The 20,477-nt window shown below is 53.8% G+C and overlaps 7 protein-coding genes across 7 annotated transcripts; 4 read left to right on the top strand and 3 right to left on the bottom strand.

Moving 5' to 3' along the window:
* Window positions 1-362: 362 nt before the first annotated feature.
* DCS_02240 (polyketide synthase) lies at window positions 363-1,554 on the top strand (the record flags this gene model as incomplete). The annotated part of the gene is made up of 2 exons (XM_040799568.1): window positions 363-1,412; window positions 1,465-1,554. The coding sequence occupies 2 exons, from the start codon at window positions 363-365 to the stop codon at window positions 1,552-1,554; spliced, it is 1,140 nt and encodes a 379-aa protein (XP_040660451.1).
* A 488-nt stretch (window positions 1,555-2,042) lies between these two features.
* DCS_02239 (uncharacterized protein) lies at window positions 2,043-3,106 on the bottom strand (the record flags this gene model as incomplete). The annotated part of the gene is made up of 2 exons (XM_040799567.1): window positions 2,043-2,882; window positions 2,951-3,106. The coding sequence occupies 2 exons, from the start codon at window positions 3,104-3,106 to the stop codon at window positions 2,043-2,045; spliced, it is 996 nt and encodes a 331-aa protein (XP_040660450.1).
* Window positions 3,107-4,609: 1,503 nt separating this feature from the next.
* Window positions 4,610-8,340, top strand: DCS_02238 (uncharacterized protein; the record flags this gene model as incomplete). The annotated part of the gene is made up of 6 exons (XM_040799566.1): window positions 4,610-4,947; window positions 5,023-5,803; window positions 6,897-7,549; window positions 7,667-7,801; window positions 7,880-7,979; window positions 8,065-8,340. 6 exons carry the CDS (start codon window positions 4,610-4,612, stop codon window positions 8,338-8,340), a joined length of 2,283 nt encoding a protein of 760 aa, XP_040660449.1.
* A 546-nt stretch (window positions 8,341-8,886) lies between these two features.
* DCS_02237 (uncharacterized protein) lies at window positions 8,887-9,933 on the bottom strand (the record flags this gene model as incomplete). Its single annotated transcript, XM_040799565.1, has 1 exon — window positions 8,887-9,933. The coding sequence occupies one exon, from the start codon at window positions 9,931-9,933 to the stop codon at window positions 8,887-8,889; it is 1,047 nt and encodes a 348-aa protein (XP_040660448.1).
* Window positions 9,934-14,076: 4,143 nt separating this feature from the next.
* On the top strand, window positions 14,077-14,910 carry DCS_02236 (uncharacterized protein; the record flags this gene model as incomplete). The annotated part of the gene is made up of 1 exon (XM_040799564.1): window positions 14,077-14,910. The coding sequence occupies one exon, from the start codon at window positions 14,077-14,079 to the stop codon at window positions 14,908-14,910; it is 834 nt and encodes a 277-aa protein (XP_040660447.1).
* Window positions 14,911-15,081: 171 nt separating this feature from the next.
* On the top strand, window positions 15,082-16,947 carry DCS_02235 (uncharacterized protein; the record flags this gene model as incomplete). The annotated part of the gene is made up of 3 exons (XM_040799563.1): window positions 15,082-15,903; window positions 15,968-16,505; window positions 16,661-16,947. The coding sequence occupies 3 exons, from the start codon at window positions 15,082-15,084 to the stop codon at window positions 16,945-16,947; spliced, it is 1,647 nt and encodes a 548-aa protein (XP_040660446.1).
* A 394-nt stretch (window positions 16,948-17,341) lies between these two features.
* DCS_02234 (uncharacterized protein) lies at window positions 17,342-20,157 on the bottom strand (the record flags this gene model as incomplete). The annotated part of the gene is made up of 3 exons (XM_040799562.1): window positions 17,342-18,193; window positions 18,488-19,148; window positions 19,757-20,157. The coding sequence occupies 3 exons, from the start codon at window positions 20,155-20,157 to the stop codon at window positions 17,342-17,344; spliced, it is 1,914 nt and encodes a 637-aa protein (XP_040660445.1).
* Window positions 20,158-20,477: the final 320 nt, after the last annotated feature.

Here is a 20,477-nt window from a genome sequence, read left to right as displayed (position 1 = left end):
GCCGGAAAAGCTTGTCAGAAATATGCGCCGGTGGCCGTCCCCGGTTCCCCCCCCCTCGGACCGGTTTCCGCGCCCCTGGCATATCACGCCCTCCCGGTTTCAGGTACTCATCGGCTGCCATCCTTATGTATCAAATTGCAATTTCGAAGATAGGGAACGGGTCGAATCGCTTGATGAAGAAGAGTGAAGATGGCTCTTGTATAAGTCGATGGGATGGCAATATCTAGAGAGGCCCAGCCGGTCTCTGGCAGTGCAGTCTTCCATACATTTCATCATTCATTCATTCATTCACTTCGAGTAATTTCATCGCTTTTCTTTTCTAATTTTACGTGCTCACCGGTATCTCCGCCGAGGCCTTCATCATGGCCGTCACAATGTGGCAGGGTGCTCTCAAGATTATTGCTCAAGAAAGTGGTCTGGAGCCAGGAGAAATCATCGAGACGGAGGACACTGAGTTCACGGCGCTCGGCATCAATCGTATTCTCGCCACAGCTATTCTCTCGCACCTGAGAGGTCCACGGGGAGAAGCTCTCCCACATGATATATTTGATCAGAAGCCCACGGTTGGCGCTTTCCGCCGCTTCTACGAATCGCCAATCGTACTCAATGTTACCCCTGGTCATGGTGTCGGTCACACGCCATCAACTCGGGCCAAACAGAGTCGAGCGGCATCCTCCATTCCACTTTCCATTGTTTTGCAAAATACTATTGCATCGAGCTGTCACACCGTATTCCTCCTCCCGGACGGAAGTGGTTCGGCCATGGCATACGCCAACTTACCGCCGGTCCACCCATCTGTCTGCGTGGTCGGCATGAACAGTCCCTACCTTCGCAACACCGGCGCATACCGCTGTTCCCTTGAAGAGCTGGCCTCGCAATGGGTCAGCGAAATTTACCGTCGTCAGCCGCACGGCCCTTATATCCTCGGCGGCTGGTCTGCCGGGGGTTACTACTCGTACGAAGTTGCCAAACGTCTCCTTCGAGACGGAAATGTGGTTGAAAAGTTGATACTCATCGACTCTCCATGTCGGACCGTCTTTGAGTCTCTGTCAATGGAAGTGGTCCAGTACCTCTCTTCCAGAAACCTGATGGGGAATTGGGGAACCCAGAGCCCACCGGACTGGTTGATCGAGCATTTTCGCTCAACCTTGACTGCTGTCGGCAACTACCGACCGCTACCCCTTGGCTCGGCTGGTGGGATGGAAACGTATATCATTTGGAGTCGGGATGGTGTGCTGGATGATAAGACGCTCGCAAACTCCGGCATGGATACCACAGTCAAAGTATCCCGCTTCTTGCTGCAGGGGAAGGACGATCTTGGACCAAACGGGTGGGAACATTTGCTACCGACGAAGAACATGGCCATTGCCACCCAGTCGGGAACACACTTTACCATGGTCAATGATCCCCATGTTCGTATTTGTCTCACCAAGTCTCCACGAACCAGGCTAACCAACGATACAGGTGGCACAGATGAGCGAGTTGCTGCGTGATGCAGTCGTTGGGGTATCCCATGAGCGACGCTCGCGGTGGCAGTACGTAGACAGAAATTGAGGCGGATCATAGGGGTCTTCTGGCAAAGAATACAATAGTAAAAGGCCTTCCTTCAACAGGAATGCAGAAGCATCTGGCAGAGATGAGGGGGCCCATGTATGCTGGCAGTTCGAATTTCTATCCAGGAATGTATATAATCAGGACGGGTTTGCAATTTACGTAACCGTGTTTAAGAATCCCGAGGTGGATGACAGAAGCAGTGGGCGATGGACGAGTTTAAATACACATGCTGCTAGGATTAGGAGTGAAATATATAGCAACTTTGTTTCAGCAGGAAATCGAGTTCAGGGTCCTTCGAAAAACAAAAGTTGCATTCATTCATCTTGGGCCGAGTCACATTCATCCTAATTGCGCCGCCAACAACGCTCCTCACGATCAGCTCATGGACTTCATACAGAACGGAAAATTTTCACGAAATACCCAACCAGTTCAAAAACATATATCGCAGTCAAAAATGCTTTTTATATATGCATAATATGCAACTAGGCCTAAGAAATTCCATCACCCGCAATCTTTGTTTGAAGACTCTTGGCAGATTCCATCAGACTTTGCAACGACTGTCCAAAAAGGCTTTCAGGCCCCTCTGGTGTGTCTAAAATTGACAGAAGATCACTAGATCCAGTACTCAACAATGATGAGGGCGATGCTTGAGGCGTGCATAGTCCAAAGGCGGGTGCTGGAGAATGGCCAGCAAGTTTGGTCTGCGAGGGGCGCTCCTTGATCGTTTGAATGATATCAATAATAAATCCCATGTTGAGCAAGAGGAGAGTACGTAGGACGGCGCGGGACTCATCGTCTGCGAGCTCATATGTCATGGGTGCATGGCATAAGTCGCCAAGGGGGGCCACTCGTAGGATGAAAGCGAGGTTACGACCGAGTTCGAGTTTACTGTTTATCGATTCGATGATAGGGAGAATCATGCGGATTTCAATGACAGAAAGAAGCAGAGAGTCGCCATCGGCTGAGTCGATGCAAGTGGTGCACTGAAGATGGCGTCTCCAGGCTAAGACGCCCTGGCGCACATGGGCGATGGCAACGGAAGCATCGAGGACTTGGCCACCTTGGCGCGTATATTCTTTGAGCTGAACAAAAAGTGCAGCAAGGTGCTGCAGACAATCGCATGATGATCGATTTGAGTCGCGAAGAGCATGGCTGGTGATGCTGCCAAATACGTCCAGAGGAGGAGGTGGCAACTGTTCAAGGGCCGACATAGGGTATATCTGGGGAGGCGCAAGAGAACACTGCGATGTGTCTGGTGTGTCGTAGAGGAGTAATTCTGCGTTGGAAGAATCCTCTACCTCTGCTGAGATCGGATCCAAGGAACCCATCTAATGGCGAAAGTTAGCAAGGCTGTCTGTCGATTATCATATTGATGCGAATAATGGCAACCACCTACGAGAATGGCGTCCAGCTGATTGACATGAAAACCTGCATAGTCTACCCAGTCGGACGCTTTTAGTTCTGGTAGAAGATAGCATGATACAGGCGACTCCTGACAAGAAGACGAGGATGACGAGTGGGTTCCTGCAGAGACGGTAAGAGTGGACGACATGACGTCCGAATCAGCTCCTACTTCCTCGAGCTTCCTTGGCCTCTTCCGCGTAGATTTGTTTTTGGCGCCTCTCGGCCTTCCAGTTCGATTCGACGAACTGTAGTGGCAGCGCGATCCTAACTTGTGACAGCCGCTACATGGATTTCCGCCGCTGCACTTAACTTTGCTCTGGTGACACAGATCGCACGCAGATCGCACTCGAGGCGGGCTTGGTGATTCCTGCATAGCTCTCACGGCGAGAGGGATGCAAGAGCTGGAAATGTTGCATCCAAGCTTCTAGATTTGGATTCCAAGCGTAGTAGATGGCACCATGGACCTGAAAAAGTTGGGGCATTCTGGCGGATGCACGGAATCGGTTCGACGACGGAGCGGGTGGAATGTAACAAGGGCCAGGGGTCGAGTATGGTCCGCTCGCGAATCTGGCTACTGCTGCTGCTAACAAGGGAGAAAGTCATCCGACTTCCGAGGTAGTCTGTGTAAGTTCCTACAGAATGCATTAGTCTGGATCGTGGACATGATTGATGAGATTTCGTTGAAATGTGTCAAATCGAACTCTCGGAGAGGTCGGCCTGGCACGCTTGGACTGTCTTGAACTACATTCACACATTAGGTTTCGTTGGCCCTGCTGAGCCGGAGCAGAGACATTTTCTACTTGTTCAAATTTGCTCATAAAATCCTCTGGGAACCCAAAAGGAAGCAGTAACCGGCCCTCCGTATTGTGTTAAGCCGACGTGCCCGTCCCGATCTATCTGTCTTGATGTTATTTTCGTTTCATCACCCATCGTTGAAATGTCACAACATGGTGTAGCTTCAGTGACAAAATGGAATGCCGGAAATGGAGAGAAAATGTTTTCATGTGATATCGGCCCTCTCCTCCCCGCTGGCATTACTGTTTCTGTCCGTGCTTGGGCCGTGCCTCACTGTGCAACGCTCACAAAGTGTGAATACGCAAGGTCCCTTCACAGTAGACATTACCCATGGGTTCTCTAGCGGGACAGAAGGTCCATGCGTGATTCACCCACCCCGGGTCGGAATCGGCATGATCATATTACCTGACGAGTCGCGACTCGATTGCGGGTGTGACATCCCGGTTCCCTATTGAGTTGGTTGCTAAGATGGATAGGTAGAATGTGGGGCAAAGTCGGGTAGATGAAACTCATCACACCTGCCATTGCCTACTTATATGGTATCAATATACCGAGGGTTGGTGTTTCAGGAACAGGATTCACAATTTGGACGTTGGAGCGTCTGATACACGGCGCAACGGCGCAACAGATGCCCACGGCGGCAGCTGGTGAATAAGGATCCGTTTAATATAGATGGCGAAAGTATGCAGAGTCTCCCAGCTCAGTAAAAAACCGAAAACTTTTCGATGTCGTGGCAGATGAATGCCAGACACAGCGCAGTCGACTGTCCGATACCGAGCTCGAGGAAGTGAGCCGCCAGGCGGGACAGCACTCCAGCCTCCAGGAACCAAAAATTCCAACCAAAACTCCTGGGAAAATGGAATCCCAAATACCTTCCAACACATCGGCCGCCGCTGGGGGGCAAATACCTGGGCCTCCCAAGGAGATGAAGAGGTTTCTGGGGGGTTTCCCAACGGCAACGCTCGATGTTCCCATCACCTCTGTCTTCTTCCTCTGCTTCGCCCTGCTAGGCTACCTGCACATCACAACCTACAAAGCCAACGCAAAGCGTGGCCACAAGTTTCTTCTCTCGAGTCTCATGTTCGACTTTTGCATGGTCCGGGTGACGACTTGCATCTTTCGTATTCTCTGGGCCTTTATTGGACTTCAGGCCCCTGGCATCATCCTCGTCGCCAACGTCTTTCAAAATGGAGGGTGAGTTCACTCGACCCTGCGTGGAAAGTATTTCCACGGTTCTACGTACACATTGGCTAACAAGGCATGAACCAGAGCCGTCGTCATCTTCGCCGTCAATCTCTTCTTCGCTCAACGTCTCGTGCGTGCGATGCATCCATCCATCGGCTGGCACCCAGCCTTTAGTCGCTACTCCTTTTTTCTTATATGGACCTGCCCCATCGTGACGGTAATCAACATAATCGCTGTTTCCGTCAGCTTTATGGTCCCATCGCAGGAGATGACAGCGGAAGCTGTGCTCAAGGTGGGCGCGTGCTGGAACATGATGCTCGTCGGCACACCACTTCTCTGGCTCTTCCTCGCTTGCGCCAAACCTGGACCGCCACCAGAGAACTTTGGAACGGGCGACTTTCGTTTCAAGACGACATTGCTCGTCTTCAGTGCCTCGGTCATGACGGTAGGAGCCGCTGTGAGGCTGACGATATCGACAAATCGTATGGCGCCGGACGAGTTATTCAGCAAGGCCACTCTCTACACGACACAGTTCATCCTCGAGCTGTTGACAGTTGCCGCCTATGCCTTCTTCCGCATCGACCAGATTTATCACATCCCCAATGGCTCCAGCGGACCGGGCGATTACTCTGCTAACAAACGACCGACCCCTCGGCTACGGACACGATACGAAATCGAGACGGAGATTCGCAAGCTCGGCATCCGGTACGAGATTCTTGCATCAAAGAAAGGGGGAAAACTTGGGCCACTTTTGGCAATGCTTTATCCTGCATCAGAGGAGTTTCCGACTCCTTGGAGTGAAAAGACACTGCCAGACGTGCCTCAGGAATCAGAATATGCTGCTCTGCCTCCGAGACCCCGAAGGGTGAGCCGGATGGATATTTTTTCCGCCAGCCTCTCGCCTAGACGGCCTCCACGGTCGACGAGGACCACGATGTATATGACTAAAGAGATTGAAGGGGAGCCGAGCCCGAGAATCTCGTCCTCATATCATCACTTTCAGGAGGAGAGGAGCAGTGTGTTAAAACCGGCATGAACGCATTGCTTTGTAATGCAAAAGATTTTTCCGGATTTATTATCGCGCACAGAACAGAAGTAAAGAAATCCTATAGACGAGCACTCGTCTGCTAAAGAGTTCTAGTCGGGCATGGTGAGAAATGTGGACGAAAGCGAACTTAAGTGCTTGCTTACGCGCATCTGTCTGCTTATGATTCAGTCCGATTTCTCTTCCATTCGTTGCTAGTTGCACCAAATATGGATCGTTATATAATATGGATCGCTATTTTCCGCATCTGTCGTGTTCTCAAGTAACGTTAGACTTGCCCGTACCAAGTCTATCAACGGAAGTTCGGAGCATTTTGATCATGGCACGATGCTTGCATGGGAAGAGCAAATACGCGTGCGGAGAGGCGATGTTGGCAGACTAGATTATGTATCGTGTCGTTTTCATCAAATGAAGTGAGTGTACGATAGTCGATTCAGTTTCCCGAATCTGTACATGGAGGAAGTTGAACCGCACTGACAGCCGAGCAAAGCTTACCCCCGTTCAACTCCGCAAGGGGTATTTATTTCAAGCTTTTATAAAACCCGCCGATTAGAACGCCGAATTGCGACGAAACTGATGCCAAGGGCCGTTAAAACCTTTCCGGCAAACCTATTCCGTACCGCAATCGCACTCACGGAATGGGCCGAAAGACAATAAATACGCAGAGTAATGTAGAGCAAGGATAACTTCACCTTGTTACTAACGAACCAGGACGGCTCGCGTTTCCATCAAAAACAATTCACCAAACATTAAGATGCCTCTGGACGTGGCCATCATCGGAGCCGGTATTGCCGGACTAACAGCCGCCGTCTCCCTTCGTCGCAGCGGGCATCGGGTGCAGGTCTGGCAGTGATTCGAACTCCGTCAGGGGCATATAGTAATGCAGTGGCTGACGATAATCTGGCACTTGCAGGTGTACGAGAGCTCGGAATTCTCAGGCGAAATCGGTGCCGCTCTGAACCTGACGCCAAACGGTGTTCGCGTCCTTCAGCATCTGGGATTTGACTTTGAACGGGCTCGGGCCGTGCAAATGCTGAACTGGGATACCGTCAATGGCATCGATCTCGGCAAAATCGTTAGCCAGGACCTAAGCGCTGCCACCGATATTTTTGGCGCACCTTTCTACTCCGTGCACCGAGTAGATTTGCATAACGAGCTCATGCGGTTGGCTGATGCTTCGGAGCCTGAAGACTCAGGGGCAGGGACGGAGGTGGACGAGGCACCTGGTGGCATCGAGCTACACCTCGGCTCCCGCGTCGCCCGCGTCGATGCCCAAGAAGGCAAGATGGAATTTGTGGACGGAAAGGTGAAGCATGCCGACCTGATAGTCGGTGCCGATGGCCTGCGCTCCGTCGTGCGCGAAGCCGTCCTCCAGGACGCCGACGACCCCCCCGTGCTCCAGGCAACGGGCCAGAGCGCCTTTAGATTTCTCATCCCGACCGAGGACCTAAAACAAACCCCAGCAGGGCAGGATCTCCTGGCATGGAAGTCGTCTGGCGCCTGCTTGCTGGCGGACACCAAGCTCATCGACAAGGAGCGGCATATCATGTGGTACCCTTGCCGAGCGTACGTACACACCCGCGCACACAGGACCAACAAACGCACATGTGCATAAATCAATACTTGTACACATATGCAGGTGCGCTTTGGGCCTCCGCCAAGTTTGTGCTAATGAATCTGCAGGGGTATGATTCAGAACTTTGTCGGGATCCATCCAACAGAGGATACGGTGCCGTCGTCAGACGCAGACCAAGAGGTGCGGGAGCAGATGTTGAAGCAGTTTGGGCACTTTGATGCCAAAATTGTTCGGATTCTCGAGTAAGTATCCACGCTGAATTACGGCCGCGATTCTTTCCAGCCTGCTTACCATGAGGTCACGTACTGGACATTCTCTAGGTTCGCAAGGGATGCAAAATGCTGGCCACTCTTCTCCATGAAGCCTCTTTCTTCCTGGACGTGCGGGAAAGCGGTGCTCATCGGTGATGCCGCTCACCCGGTATGTAACAGCCAGCAGAAGCTGGTAGTGGCGAGGACGCAGCACGAGAAGGTATTCCCCCCTCTAACATCGAACTTTGATGCAGATGCTTCCCTTCGGCGGACAGGGCGCCAACCAAGCGATCGAAGACGGCGGTGTCTTGGGCCGGGTCCTCAAGGGCGTCGATGACCTCACCATCCTCTCCGAACGACTCGCACACTTCAGCAAACTCCGGCTACGACGAGCATCACGGGTCCAAATTCTATCGAGCGTACGGGCGAATCAGGAAGGCCTCGTGAGAGACAAGCTCAGTCCGTACATGGAGACAGGGGTAACAGGCAAGTCGACCCGATGGGCCGGACAGCTCGGACACCGACAGTGATTTTGACCTTTCGTCCCGCCAATAGTGCCGACTTCCCTCTCCGAACGGCTTCTACATGACGGCCGGCAAGTACATTGATTGTTTTCGCTTCATCCCTACCGGTGTTAACTTGCTTCTTCGGTAGATTTGACGCTCTAACGCATTGCGACGATACTCTTGGGAAGATTCAAGCGGGCATGTCATAACAAGGGACTCACACTCGGCATTTCGTATGCACGCTCAGAAGCCGAAGTCGCAAAGGCAGGTCAATGCAGCAAGTCAGAAGGGACATGTGCAGTGGTCAAGTGAATGAATAGTGGGCACATGTGGTGTGGTGAGAAATGTCCAATGTATCTTGGGTACTAATATTACTATGAGATGGTAATCCATTCCATTGCAGCCTTCCAGCGCAGCAAAAATAAGCACGACTCGGATAGGAACCAGCATCCAGAGAGGTGCAAAGTAACAGCAAGCAAGAGCGAGAGTTCAAAAGACAACCTGGCAAGAGACGCCAAGCTTGGATGGGAGTAGACTAAGACATGAAGGAAGGAAATGAAACCTTTCTCTCTATCGTTGTTGGTAAGGGCAGCCGCCAAAGCTGGAACCGGACTGGCCGCCACCGCCGCCGTAAGCAGAGGCTCCCTTATTGGCAAAGGGGCAGGCACCGCCAGCGACGGCATTGTTGTAGGGGCAGTTCAAGTTGGCGCCGCCGCCGCCGCTCGCAATGGGGCTTGATTGGATCAAGTTGCCAGCCGCCTTAAGGCCGCTCATCAACGTTTTTCCGAAGGAGATGATGGTGTTCAAGGTGTCGTCGGGTGCCTTGCTGGTCTCAGTCTCAGTGATGGTGTTGGTGTTGATGCTTGTGTCGGCATTGACCTTGGTGTTGGAGTTGATCTTGGTGTTGGAGTTGATTTCGGGGGAGGTGCCGTAGGCGTCGAGGTCGTTGCCGTCACCGCTGCTGGGGGGGGGGTTGCTGATGGGTTTGCTGGGAGGGGTGCTGGGAGTGTCAACGCCGGGATTGCCGTAGTTCCTCTTGTTGAGGGACTTTTCGGACGAGTTCGCGTTCTTGCAGTCGACAAAGTCTTGCTCGCACTGCTGAATGATCTTCTCCAGCTTGGTGACCATGTTGACGGCGACTTCACGGTATTCGTCGGGGATCCTGGCGATGATGACGCTGACGAGGCTCCTGGTGTTGTGGTGAATGTTACCGAGACTATCATGGACGGCCCCGCAGCCGTTGGCCTTCTGAATGCTGAACTTCTTGCTGTTGAGATCCCTCTGGAGCTTCTGGCCCGTCTGGTAGAGGAGGGAGACGGGAACTTGCAGCGAGGCGGCCTCCAATCCCGTCAGCGTGCCGCTTTGGGCAACTTTGCGGGTGCCTTCTTTGAGTTCATGAAGCAACATGCCGGTGGCTTGCTTGACGCCTTCGGGGCGCTCGTTGATCTTGACGACGGCTTGGTCGAGGACCATCATGGAATGACCGATGCTGGAAACGACGTTGTTGAGGGTCAAGTTCGTCGCCATGTCACGCTGGTACAAGCCACCGACGGGGGGCGGCGGGGAGCTGGCGAGGGCCACGGAGGCGAGGGCCAGGGCGTTGGCGAGGTACTGCATTTTGGCGTTGAGGGATGAAGGAACACACTATAGCTGTTCTATCGGCTGCGCTATTAGGATGGGCAGGTGGGCCGAGATGGCGGAGAGAGTCTCGAAACCGGTCGAGAACGAGGATGGATGAATGAGGGTGGGTGAATGAATGAGGGTGACGGCGAAGCAAAGATGGGATGGGATGGGATAGGATGGAGGGAACGGCGGGAGGATGTCGACATCTTTATACCTGCTTTGCGTGTCTCTCGCCACCGCCGCTCCAAGGGGCGGGGCTGTCTTGCAGCACTCGTCGTCGTGGTAGGGGCGGGCTCGTCAACTCCAGACAGTGGGGAGCCGGCGCCCTCGCCTGCTTGGTTACTCGCATCGCTGCCTGTTAACTTGGGAACGTGGATGTGTGCCGTTTCTGCCGTGATGCGGTCGGTGTCCGTGCCGTGCCGTTTCTGAGTGAGTGAGGGAGTGAGGAGGAAGGTGTCTAAGGTTGACGTAGGCTCTGGACTTGAAACATGGCGGGCGTCAAATAGGTAGGTAGGTGTCGTAAGTACATGTTCGTGCAAGTACTAGATACTGCAGCATGTACTCCGTACTCCGTACGGTACAGTGCTGATAGCGAGCCAGACACGGACCAGCACATCATTCCCTTCTCACGTGCGGGGTTCTCGCCGCTGACTTCGTTCATCGCTGGCGGTGAGGACAAGAATGACAGGTGGGAAATCGGACCAATCGGATGAGACGACGATGGCGGCGGTCGACGAACCAAGGCATGCCTGCACTGTACCGACACTGTATGGCAACACGTACCTATATGTACTGTGCACATTGCATACTAACACGAGCACAACAGTCCTCCGTACCGTAGAACTTGGTACATGCTTTTAACACGAGGATCTAAGTACAGTACTCTGTACGTGATACAAGTATTATTTACGTGGTCCGCACAATTGCACCGTTTACCTGTACCGAACCACTACATAGATACCGATGGCGTATACTTGTGCGTACGGAGCATTGCTGTGGCGTGCATGTAGGTGTACTCTACGGAGTGATTACTCCGTAGATGCCGATCTGCAGGCAACCCATTCAGGTACCAAGGCAAAAAGTATTTGCGTGCTCCGCGCAGTAGGTGTGCGCTACCGCTGCATGCTCCTGAGTATGTGTGCGACGCTCCACACAAGGTTCATCTAGTGTTTTGGTTACGTTGATAACCCATCCACATTTCCATCGTCCACCACGACGCCAAACGGGGGTCGAGCAACGTTGAGCGATGAATGGCCGGCAGGCACTGATCTAGCATCTTGAGTTCATGCTGATGGCACTCCACTGTTCCATGGCGAAAGCACTGCCGCCTCTTCCCCGCAATCACTATGCAAAACGTCGGTCCAGCATCTTCTGTTCCTCCTCCGGCGTCGTCTGTTTTTCTTGTTTTCGTGCCCCTTTTCTGGTTTATCCCCCCCCCTTCGACCGTCGAGACGGGACACGGCTGTTTATCGCCCCTCCGCTCTCCGTTTCTGGGAAGGGAATGCGACGAGTCATGGTCCTGAAACGACGACGTCGTCCCTCGCCTCCAGGATGGATGAATGCGTCCGCCGGCCGATGTCGTGGACCTTTAACCCTGCGTTCGTAGCCGAGTCAGACCCGTGCAGAGCCCGGGAACGGTACCGTCTGCTCTTGCATGCGTACCAGTACGTCGACCGTCTGTCCGTCGGCCCCGACGATCGCTTCCTCCTCGTTGTCCCTTCGAGTCCGGCTCACCTTGTCCCCTTGCCAACAATGACGAAGGCGGAGGGCTCAAGGCAGTCCCACACCCCTTGATGAAACTCCATTGATGATTTTTTTTTTCGCCCGCCGTGGTCGTTCACGCCGGTACACTGGTGCGCGGTGACTGATGGGCAGCTATTGCTCGGCACGAAGTCGCAGGCCGCACTGCCTACTGGGACGAATGCCACGATAGCGTTGCTCACGGCAGCACAGTAATAGCAGTAATAGCAGTACTAGCAGGCACGAGCAGCAGCGTCAGCACGAGCAGTAGCGTCGGCACAAGCTGCCATGGGCATGAGAACCGGCTAAAGGTGTGCTTGTTCGTCGAGAGCAAGTGAGGTGCGTCTCCGCAGAGCAAAGCACAGTGCACCTGCATGGAAGGGTACGGACAGAGTACAGGTACTGCGTTAGTCCGTGACAACAGCTTTTGTGGTATTAATGGCGCGTGGACGCTGGAAAGGGGGCAACGTACCGAGTGTTCGTGCTAGTGCTCCTAGTGCCTACCTAGTACCCCGTAAGTATAGTGTCAAACCACTGCCGTTAGGGCCCTTGCCTCGAGGCGCTGGCTAGCGGCGTCGCAGCCCAAGAGCTTTCTCCATCTTCGCCACCGCTTGACCGTTGTTTTCTCACAACCTTCGTTCTGTTCTTTGCCAACAACATTACTCGTCTGTCTGTCAGAGACCTACTTGTCCGGACACTCTGGCACACACGTCCTGTCAATAACCACTCCTCGTTTCCCACTCATCGTACCATCTAGGAGCCAAGCGCCACGACAGTCCTGTCATAACGAGGCACCATCGGTTCCATGTCGCCAAACACACAGTCTCGTGCGTATTGAAAGGTGGCGGAGACGTCGATTCGAGACGACGAGAACATGTGACCCCCACCCCCCAACGATAGTCGTTTGTCCGTTGCCTGTGTACATGTTGTGCGTAGTACCCTATCACGTCAGCATGTTCCTGATGCCGATGCATCGGATGCGCCAACCTATTCCTACCATGATGTGCCCACATGAAGGGGGTGCGTGGCAGGTGGTGGATGGTGGATGGTGGATGACCGCTGGCAGAGGACGACTCGGCCATCGTCCATCATGAGATGCGGGTCCATCATCATCCTGCAGTGCGGTAGCGAACCATGAATTGGTGTGCGCGCGGCGCTGCGGCGACGAACGACATCGTAGCACGACATGCGTTCATCATACATTTCATCCGCAAGCGAGTTCGCCAAACGATGGCCTTTCCATCGCTTCGTCTGTCGGCCTCGTCATTTCGCCAGGCTTGCCCATGGCCGATGGCAAGCGCAACAATCAACGAATGAGAAATCCGGGGGCGACCCGTGCGCCGAGGACGCAAGCCGGAACAGGTGCGACGGAAATATTCTACCAGAGCCTCACGGTTGAATCGGTTCAGCGTGTCAGCCCCTGCATATGAATGATGGTGAGTGTACTCCGTACGGAGTATCTGGAACCAACTTGAACCGAACGGGACGGAGCACATGCTCCGGAGTTCCTGGTTCATACCACTAGCACCGTCTGAACCCCTGGCGTTCCGTTCCACTTCGACACGCACCCGTACCAAGTACTTAAGTACTTACTTACGTACGAGTCCTTGTAGGTAAGTGTACCTCCGGAGTACCTAAGTACAGGTATTATGGAGTATTAATAGTGCGAGAAATATCCATCGATGGCCCGACCCGTCCAAATGGGCCAAGTGCGGGGCGTGGTGGAAATTCCGCACATCAAAGTATTACTCATCAAGAACTCCGGATTATTACAGCACATGGAGGGCAGCATCTTCTGTACTTGTACTCCGTACGGTTTGCACCCGTTTGTTCAGGGACACGGAAGACCAAGAAGCATAATGGTCTTGCCGTCACCATAGGTAGTAATGATGACACTATCCCCTCACTGCACCCCTCCATAATCCAAGCATGCAGTCCAGAGGCAAGCACTTCACACCCAACTCATTGACAATACTGTGAAGTGAGGAGACAAGAAGCATCATCGGGCAATTTCATTACACATGTACCAAATCACGAAACTGTAAAAATGGGCCGTCACTTGCGCTCCGGCTACATCGAGAGCAATGCATGGTTTTGGTCACGATATGAACTCGACCGTTTGCGGACAAAAAGGGAGAGCCTCCGTGCACGTGACCGGGCGACAGAATCCCGTCAAGAACGCCCACCACGACGCGTACTTGTGCGGTTTCGCCCACCAAGACCCCTCTTGAGCTCGCTTGTCCGTCATCTTGCCCGCACCCTAACCCGACCTGTCGACGGCACAGTCAACCAACCAATTCAGTGGCGACGAGAAAATCTGAATAGACTCTTGCCATTCCCATTACTTTTCGTCCCGTGTCAAGGACGCCCACCGAACCGATCCTGGTCGCAGGAAGGATGAACTCGCCCGACGGCAACCCTCAGACGTATGGTTACGGGACCGAAATTGTGGCCAGCATGATGCACGAAGCCCTATGCAGCCGCCTAGAGACGCTGGCCAAGACCCATGAGCAAGCGACGCCCGAGTTTGAGTTGCCAGACAGCGAAGAGTGCTATCAATGGGCATGTGAAGACTTGCGACTTCACTTCAAGCCACAGGAAGCCGAGAAGCTACGGATGCGCACCTACCAGCGAGAGTATTGGGAGTTTGAATGTCTACAATACGAAGATGCCCTGAAATCGCTCATGTGGCAGAAGGCATGTGCTTCGGATGAGGAGAATAATTGTGCTGGTCATGCGGCGCCTACCGCCCATTGCTGGCGCACCCGTGCATTCCTCTACCGCGATCTCCTCAAGCACAGTGGTCTGTCCTTGGCCCAAATCAGGGACGCCCGCCTCTCCATCTCGAATCAGAAATACTGGGAATACGAGGCAGACCTTCTTGAGCAACGCGTCGCCCTCCGGGAGCACGAGATGCGGGAGGCATTATGGAAGAAGCAGGAAAGGCAGCGCCTGCGGGAGTCTCCAACCACCCGGCCTGCGAAAAGGTCGCAGCCAGCCGACAAAGTTGACATGTCGGATCATGTCAATGCAGATGGTGGTGTCTCGAGCAGGACAAGGTCGAGGACACGTCTGTCCGCGAGAGGCGCCGGCATTTCAAAATCTGTACCTCTTTGCGCTAAAACGGCAATGTTACCATCCAATCGAACCTGGTGGTCCCCCCTCCTCCTCGAGCCGGCGCAGCCTGGATTTTTAACTCTCTTGCTTTCAAGTTTCGGTGCGGATTGGTAGCACATGGCCCATCATTCATCACAATACTTTGCCGCCAGCCGAGTGCGTTGGCCGCTTACTTGCTTGCATCCTCTTCAACCCCCCCCTCCCCCCCTCCTCCTTCCATTCTCCTTCATTCCTCTTCGTCGATAATCTTCATCTTGAACTCTCCTTCACTGCTGACTCTTCATCATGGTGCCTACCAAGTCGGTCTACCTCTCCAAGGTCGTCCTGATACTCGGCTCTTTCGTCGGCGTGGACGATATTCTGACGCTGTCTGAAAACTCGAGATTTGAATTACCTACCATCACTGGCGATGTCTCCCGGAAAGGAGCTCAATTCGATGAAGAGGATCTTACGCCCCCTTTTATTTGCCTAACGCTGGGACAGCACTTGTTCGACCCCCTCGGCTGGGTCTTCGGCTCCGACGGTGACTCCGATCAATGCGATATACAGCTCGCTGAGGATAACCAGGCAGGAGTTAGTAGGCGAGCCTTCAGAGTCGACGTTTGCCCAACAAGCCACAAGCCGAGGCTTTTGGTTCTGTCTGACAGAATCATTGCCATAATGGATGGCGGGCGGACCCGTGTCTGCAGGCCAAATGCGCCCGTATCCATTGCCGATCCTGTCACTATCAAGCTCGGGCTAGTCAGCTTCCGGGCGTGGCCCCCGAAGCGAACGGTTGCCGAAGAGAGAGAATTCAACAAAATGGCCAGGATATTCAGCACCGACATCCTCAATGCCGTGCCGCGGTACCTACCATCTCCTAGAAGTCAACCGGAGACGTCGACGAACAATATCCGCTATGGAAAGGACGGGGCTACGTACGTCTGCGATTTGGAAATCGCAAGTAAGGGGGCACATGCCTCCGTCATGAAAGTGAAGGATAACAAAAGTGGACGGACTTTTGGCGCCAAAGAACCGCACTACAAAATCAGCGATGACCATGACGCTGCGAGGAGGCTATTTGAAGATATGAAGAGAGAGTACGAGTACATCATCCAACTCGACCATGTGAGGAAGCCTCTCTAAATTTCCCAACTCTCTACCGGCAGATAGCTAATCAACGAACACGTAGCCGCATATCGTCAAGGCATATGAGCTCGTTCTGGCCGAGGACGTAAGACTACCTCCGTGGTTGATTGTTGAATACATACCTCGCAACCTCCTCGAGACCATAGACGATCTTGTTGAAGGTGACAAGCCAGTCGTCTTGACCCACCTCTCCAGTGCGCTGCATCATATGCACTCCTGCGGCATCACTCATCGAGACGTTAAGCCAGACAACGCCCTCGTCCAGACACGAGGCCGCGAGCTGATCATCAAGCTCGCTGACTTTGGAACCTCGAAACACAACGCTACGGGAAATATGGATTCCTTTACCGGAACGGAGATCTACATGGCGCCTGAGTTGTTCGAGATACCCCGCCGTTACTCAAACAAAGTCGACATGTGGTCCCTTGGTATCATTGCCCTGCAGTTATTCACTACTTGGGACCCTACCTCGGACGGGAAGTGGGACCCTGGGAACTTTGGACCTTGGATACGCAAAGTGGTCTCCCCTCACGTGATGGAGGCACCGATATTGCTCCGTCCCTTGCTGAGGGGGATATTCCGTAAGAGTCCCGCCCGGAGATGGAGTGCCTGGAAATGTTTGAAATGGTTGTGGAAGCTTGCCCAGGCTAGTCATGCCGCAGTTCCCGTCGAAGAAACCACCAGCACCAACGGTGTCGGCATTGCGAAGTCTAAAAGGGTCTGCCATGCACACAAGTCGACGACTGTTTGAAGGGAACCGATGAGGAGAGGCGCAGGAGAAGCCTGAATCCTTCACCCTCGACCGCCCGCGTAAGGGACGTAGTACCCGCTGAGCACTATGTCGAAGAGGGAAGCATTCTCCCGGATACACTACCTCCTGAAGCATGGATATCCGAGACTATGTCGGCGGCGCCGACCCCTCGATTTGTTGAGGAAGGGCACTTCGATTGTGATGATGACCGGACGGACGCAGATTATTCGGATGATGACGAGTTGGACGATGAATGGGAGGACGACGGGTAAGCTAGGGCATGCTGTTGACTACGATGGCAACGGCCTGGGAACTGGACCAGGGTTAGTCAACATGCCGCTATTGATCGCAAGTGCCCTCGAATGCAGCTAGTTCAGGTACTACGCAATTTCCCATCTACACTTTGGAATTGACTCATTGTGATATCTCTCAACGAAGAGCTGCCGTGACAGGGCAAAATAAAACGCAGTGGAGGGCATGCCATGTAGCTCTGCTCTGTCGCATTTGCTTTGCCAAATCCTACGAATGCAGACGTGACCGATCAAGGTCGTCACTGAACTCGTCAGTTGGATACGGACGGTTATATTCAAAGCTACTTTCATTGAGTTCGGACGCATTGCAAAAATCTGTGACCTTTGAAATGCTTCAGACCTGCTTGCCACAGGTCTAGCCATGCATCATGTCAATGCTCAAAGGATATTCTGGAGAAGCATTGAGTTTTTGGCGCAACCCCTCTTTCAGTTTAGGTATTTCAACAGCACCGTATGTCTGGTCCAACAATTGCAGGACGTCTAGTGCCGAAATCTCGGGATCCCAAGCGTCCGAAGCAACAACGGCGTGCGGATGGGCGGCTCCAACCTCGACGAACAGTCTCACAATCTCCATCCAGCGCGCCGTTCCTAGAGGGTCAATGTCGTAATAGGCTATCCATTGCCTGCGACGCGCATCACACAGATGACGCAGAAGTGTCAGCCATGGCGTTGTGGGGGCTCGCGTCGTAAAGTCAACGTATTCGTGGTTCGCTCCCGAGTTCATATGCGACGGGTGCTCCAACAACACCTTGAAAAGCGTAGGGTTTGAGAGTGGGTAAATGGTCCTGTTGCGAGAGCACAGAAACTCGACTGCGTACGCGAGGAGGGGAGTCGGACCATTGTGCGCCGCCGAGTTGTTGCCGCACGACTCCTTGCTCTGGTGTTCCTTCGCGCAAGTGTCGATGACTTCTTCAGAAACGTACTTGATCAATCCGAACTTGGAAGCGAGGCACAGAAACGGCTGACAGATGGGCGGTGCCTTCACACGCACCTCGTACGCGCCAAAGGCGCTTCTAGCCCAGTGGTCGTACCTGTCCTGAGGCTTGCACATCCACAACCAGCTCAGAGTCTTGTCGAGCTCACTTAAAAGCGGCAGTTGAAGGCTCTTGACGTCAATGACGATGTGTCGTGCGTGGGTCACGGCGAGAGTGATGTCGGGCCACCACTCGTCCAAGCGACGATGATGCTCGACCTCCTCGAGGGGCCGCTTTAGACGCAAGATGTAGGACCTCAGTAGGCGTAGATGGGGGTCAAATCCTAAGGGAAGCGCCGAAGAAAGACGGTCGCCGACGCCGTCGGGTAGCATAAGCCAGTCGCGGACTGTTCAATGGAGATACGTGACACGTTTTGCAGCTGCAGACGGCACAAGGCGAGCTGCGATTAAGTTGTCGGCAAACCGTGGCACGCGCATGTTTCCCTGCCGCGTCGGGCTGTGCAGATCCAAGAGTCCTGCGAATCGCTGTTGGATTGTGTCGATGGCGTTGCCGCACCGACTGCGTACGTAGTCGTCGCTGACTTTTTCAACGACCAGACTCAGCGCCAGATCATCGTCATCCTCCTCAAGACAAAAGGCAAGCTCCCAGACAGTTGGAGAATTGGCAGAATAATTACCGAGAAAGTCCGCGACGACCTCTCGGGCCCTGATCAATCGGAAGATGGTTGCCGTTACCGAAAGTTGCTCAGCCGTCAGGCCCTCGAACAAAAGGTGGGCAAAGAGGCCATCAAGATGGGAGGGCAGCCGTTCCAGGTTGGCGAACAGATTAGATATCCCCAAGAGAGAGTTAAAATCGTCCATCATGGTGTCCACTGCAAGCCTTAGCCACAGAAATACGCCATCTGACCGTTCGACGGCGACTTTGATGAGCATGTCACCCGCCTCAGGCTTTCGCTCAAGCAGACGTCCGATGTCTGAGTTTGCCCGCAGCCTGTGCCGCACATAGCCATGCATGTCGCTGTATGTGAGATCCTGCAGCCCCAGTTGCGGCACCACATCCGTAAAGGCGTCGGCAAAGACGGCCCATTGACGAGATGAAGGACATATTTTTACACCTTTTCCATGCTCGCCGAGGCCAATGTTCTTGAAGAAGTGGGTGAGGGCAAGGTGATCGCCGTCAAATTCTTCAAGGCCATCAACGAAGAGACAAATGCTCATTTGCGGTAGGCTGATTATCGCCGAGCAGCTGGTGGAGGAGCGAACGCAAAAGGCCCGTCTGCGATCGCTGCTCTCTCGACCCGCTTGTCCAGAAGAAGAAGCCGGCGGTTGCGAAGGGCCTGCCAGCGGACCAGGTAGTCAGGTGCTTCGAAGTGAGGGCGTGACGGAACAGAAAGCGCATCAAGGTCGACTTTCCCGAGCCAGGTTTGCCGGTGATCCAGAATATCGGGCCAAGGCTATCGGATGCAAGCCATTCCGTGAATCGGTCCATGCGATTCGGCCTCGTCCCTGCCGACGATATCGTTGGAGAAGATCCATTCAAAGGTGGCGTGATGAGCTTGGACGACCTCATCCTCTCTGTCGTGCATGGATTTATACGCCAGGTTCTCCAGTATGAAGTCGCAGAGGAGTCCGGCTGGTGCAAGCCGGCATTCCCACGCCGCGCAGCGCTTTATGCACTGTGCCATTGCTCGAGACGCTTGCTCCGATTTTGTCTGCCTTCAATCTGTTTCCATCCTCACGCCCAGGGCCGGGCTCGGAGCCGGCACGATGGCCTTCCAGAACTCTGGGAAGGTGTAAGAGAGCAGAAGGGGACGAGCTGGCAACGGCAATACTCACTTGATGCACGTGGTCAGATCTGCATTGTCCGCATGGCGAACGGCAAGGTCGTGCAGCCGGATGGCCAACGCATCTATGTCCTGGCTCGACCAGAGACTGCGAGTCGAGGAATCACCTCCATGAACATGAAGAGCATCGTGGAAACGATGCAACTTCAAGGAGAGGTCCAAGCCAACTTTGCGGCACGCATCGGCCAGCACAAACCCGCCGTCGGGCGTGTCTGCAGCCGGAACAAGAAGAGCATTCGTCGCGTTGACGAGTCGCGGTAAGAGGTTTTCCATCATCGTCCCCGAAGGGCCTGGATGCTGTCGGACGTGCATCATGACTTTGTACACCTCCGTGGCTGCCTGGAGGAACTCGACGATGGTGGCCGAGGCCTCTTGATCGGCCGCTGCCGCCATGATAGGGGCAGGCAGTTTATGGATGCAGCGGGTGTCTTTCTTGGGACTTTTCTATCTAGCTATTTACTTCTACTTGTGCCTCTGCATTTCGCACGGTGCAGCGCAGACTCCCATGGAGAAGGATGAGCTGATGAAGGGAAAGAGAAATGGAGGCTGCACCTGCCATCTCTGTCGCATATACGGAGTAGCACCTACCAAGTCCACATTGACTGTGGCGCCCATTTTTTGTGGCTGGTTTGGTGCAACAGTTAAGTATGAGCCCGGTACGCGTCCTCGCGCAAATTGTCATCCGGAAAGAAGCAACAGACGAAGATCAGAAA

Source organism: Drechmeria coniospora, chromosome 01, assembly GCF_001625195.1.
Source record: "Drechmeria coniospora strain ARSEF 6962 chromosome 01, whole genome shotgun sequence".
Lineage (NCBI taxonomy): Eukaryota > Fungi > Ascomycota > Sordariomycetes > Hypocreales > Ophiocordycipitaceae > Drechmeria > Drechmeria coniospora.
This window is presented reverse-complemented; position numbering and strand designations above follow the sequence as displayed.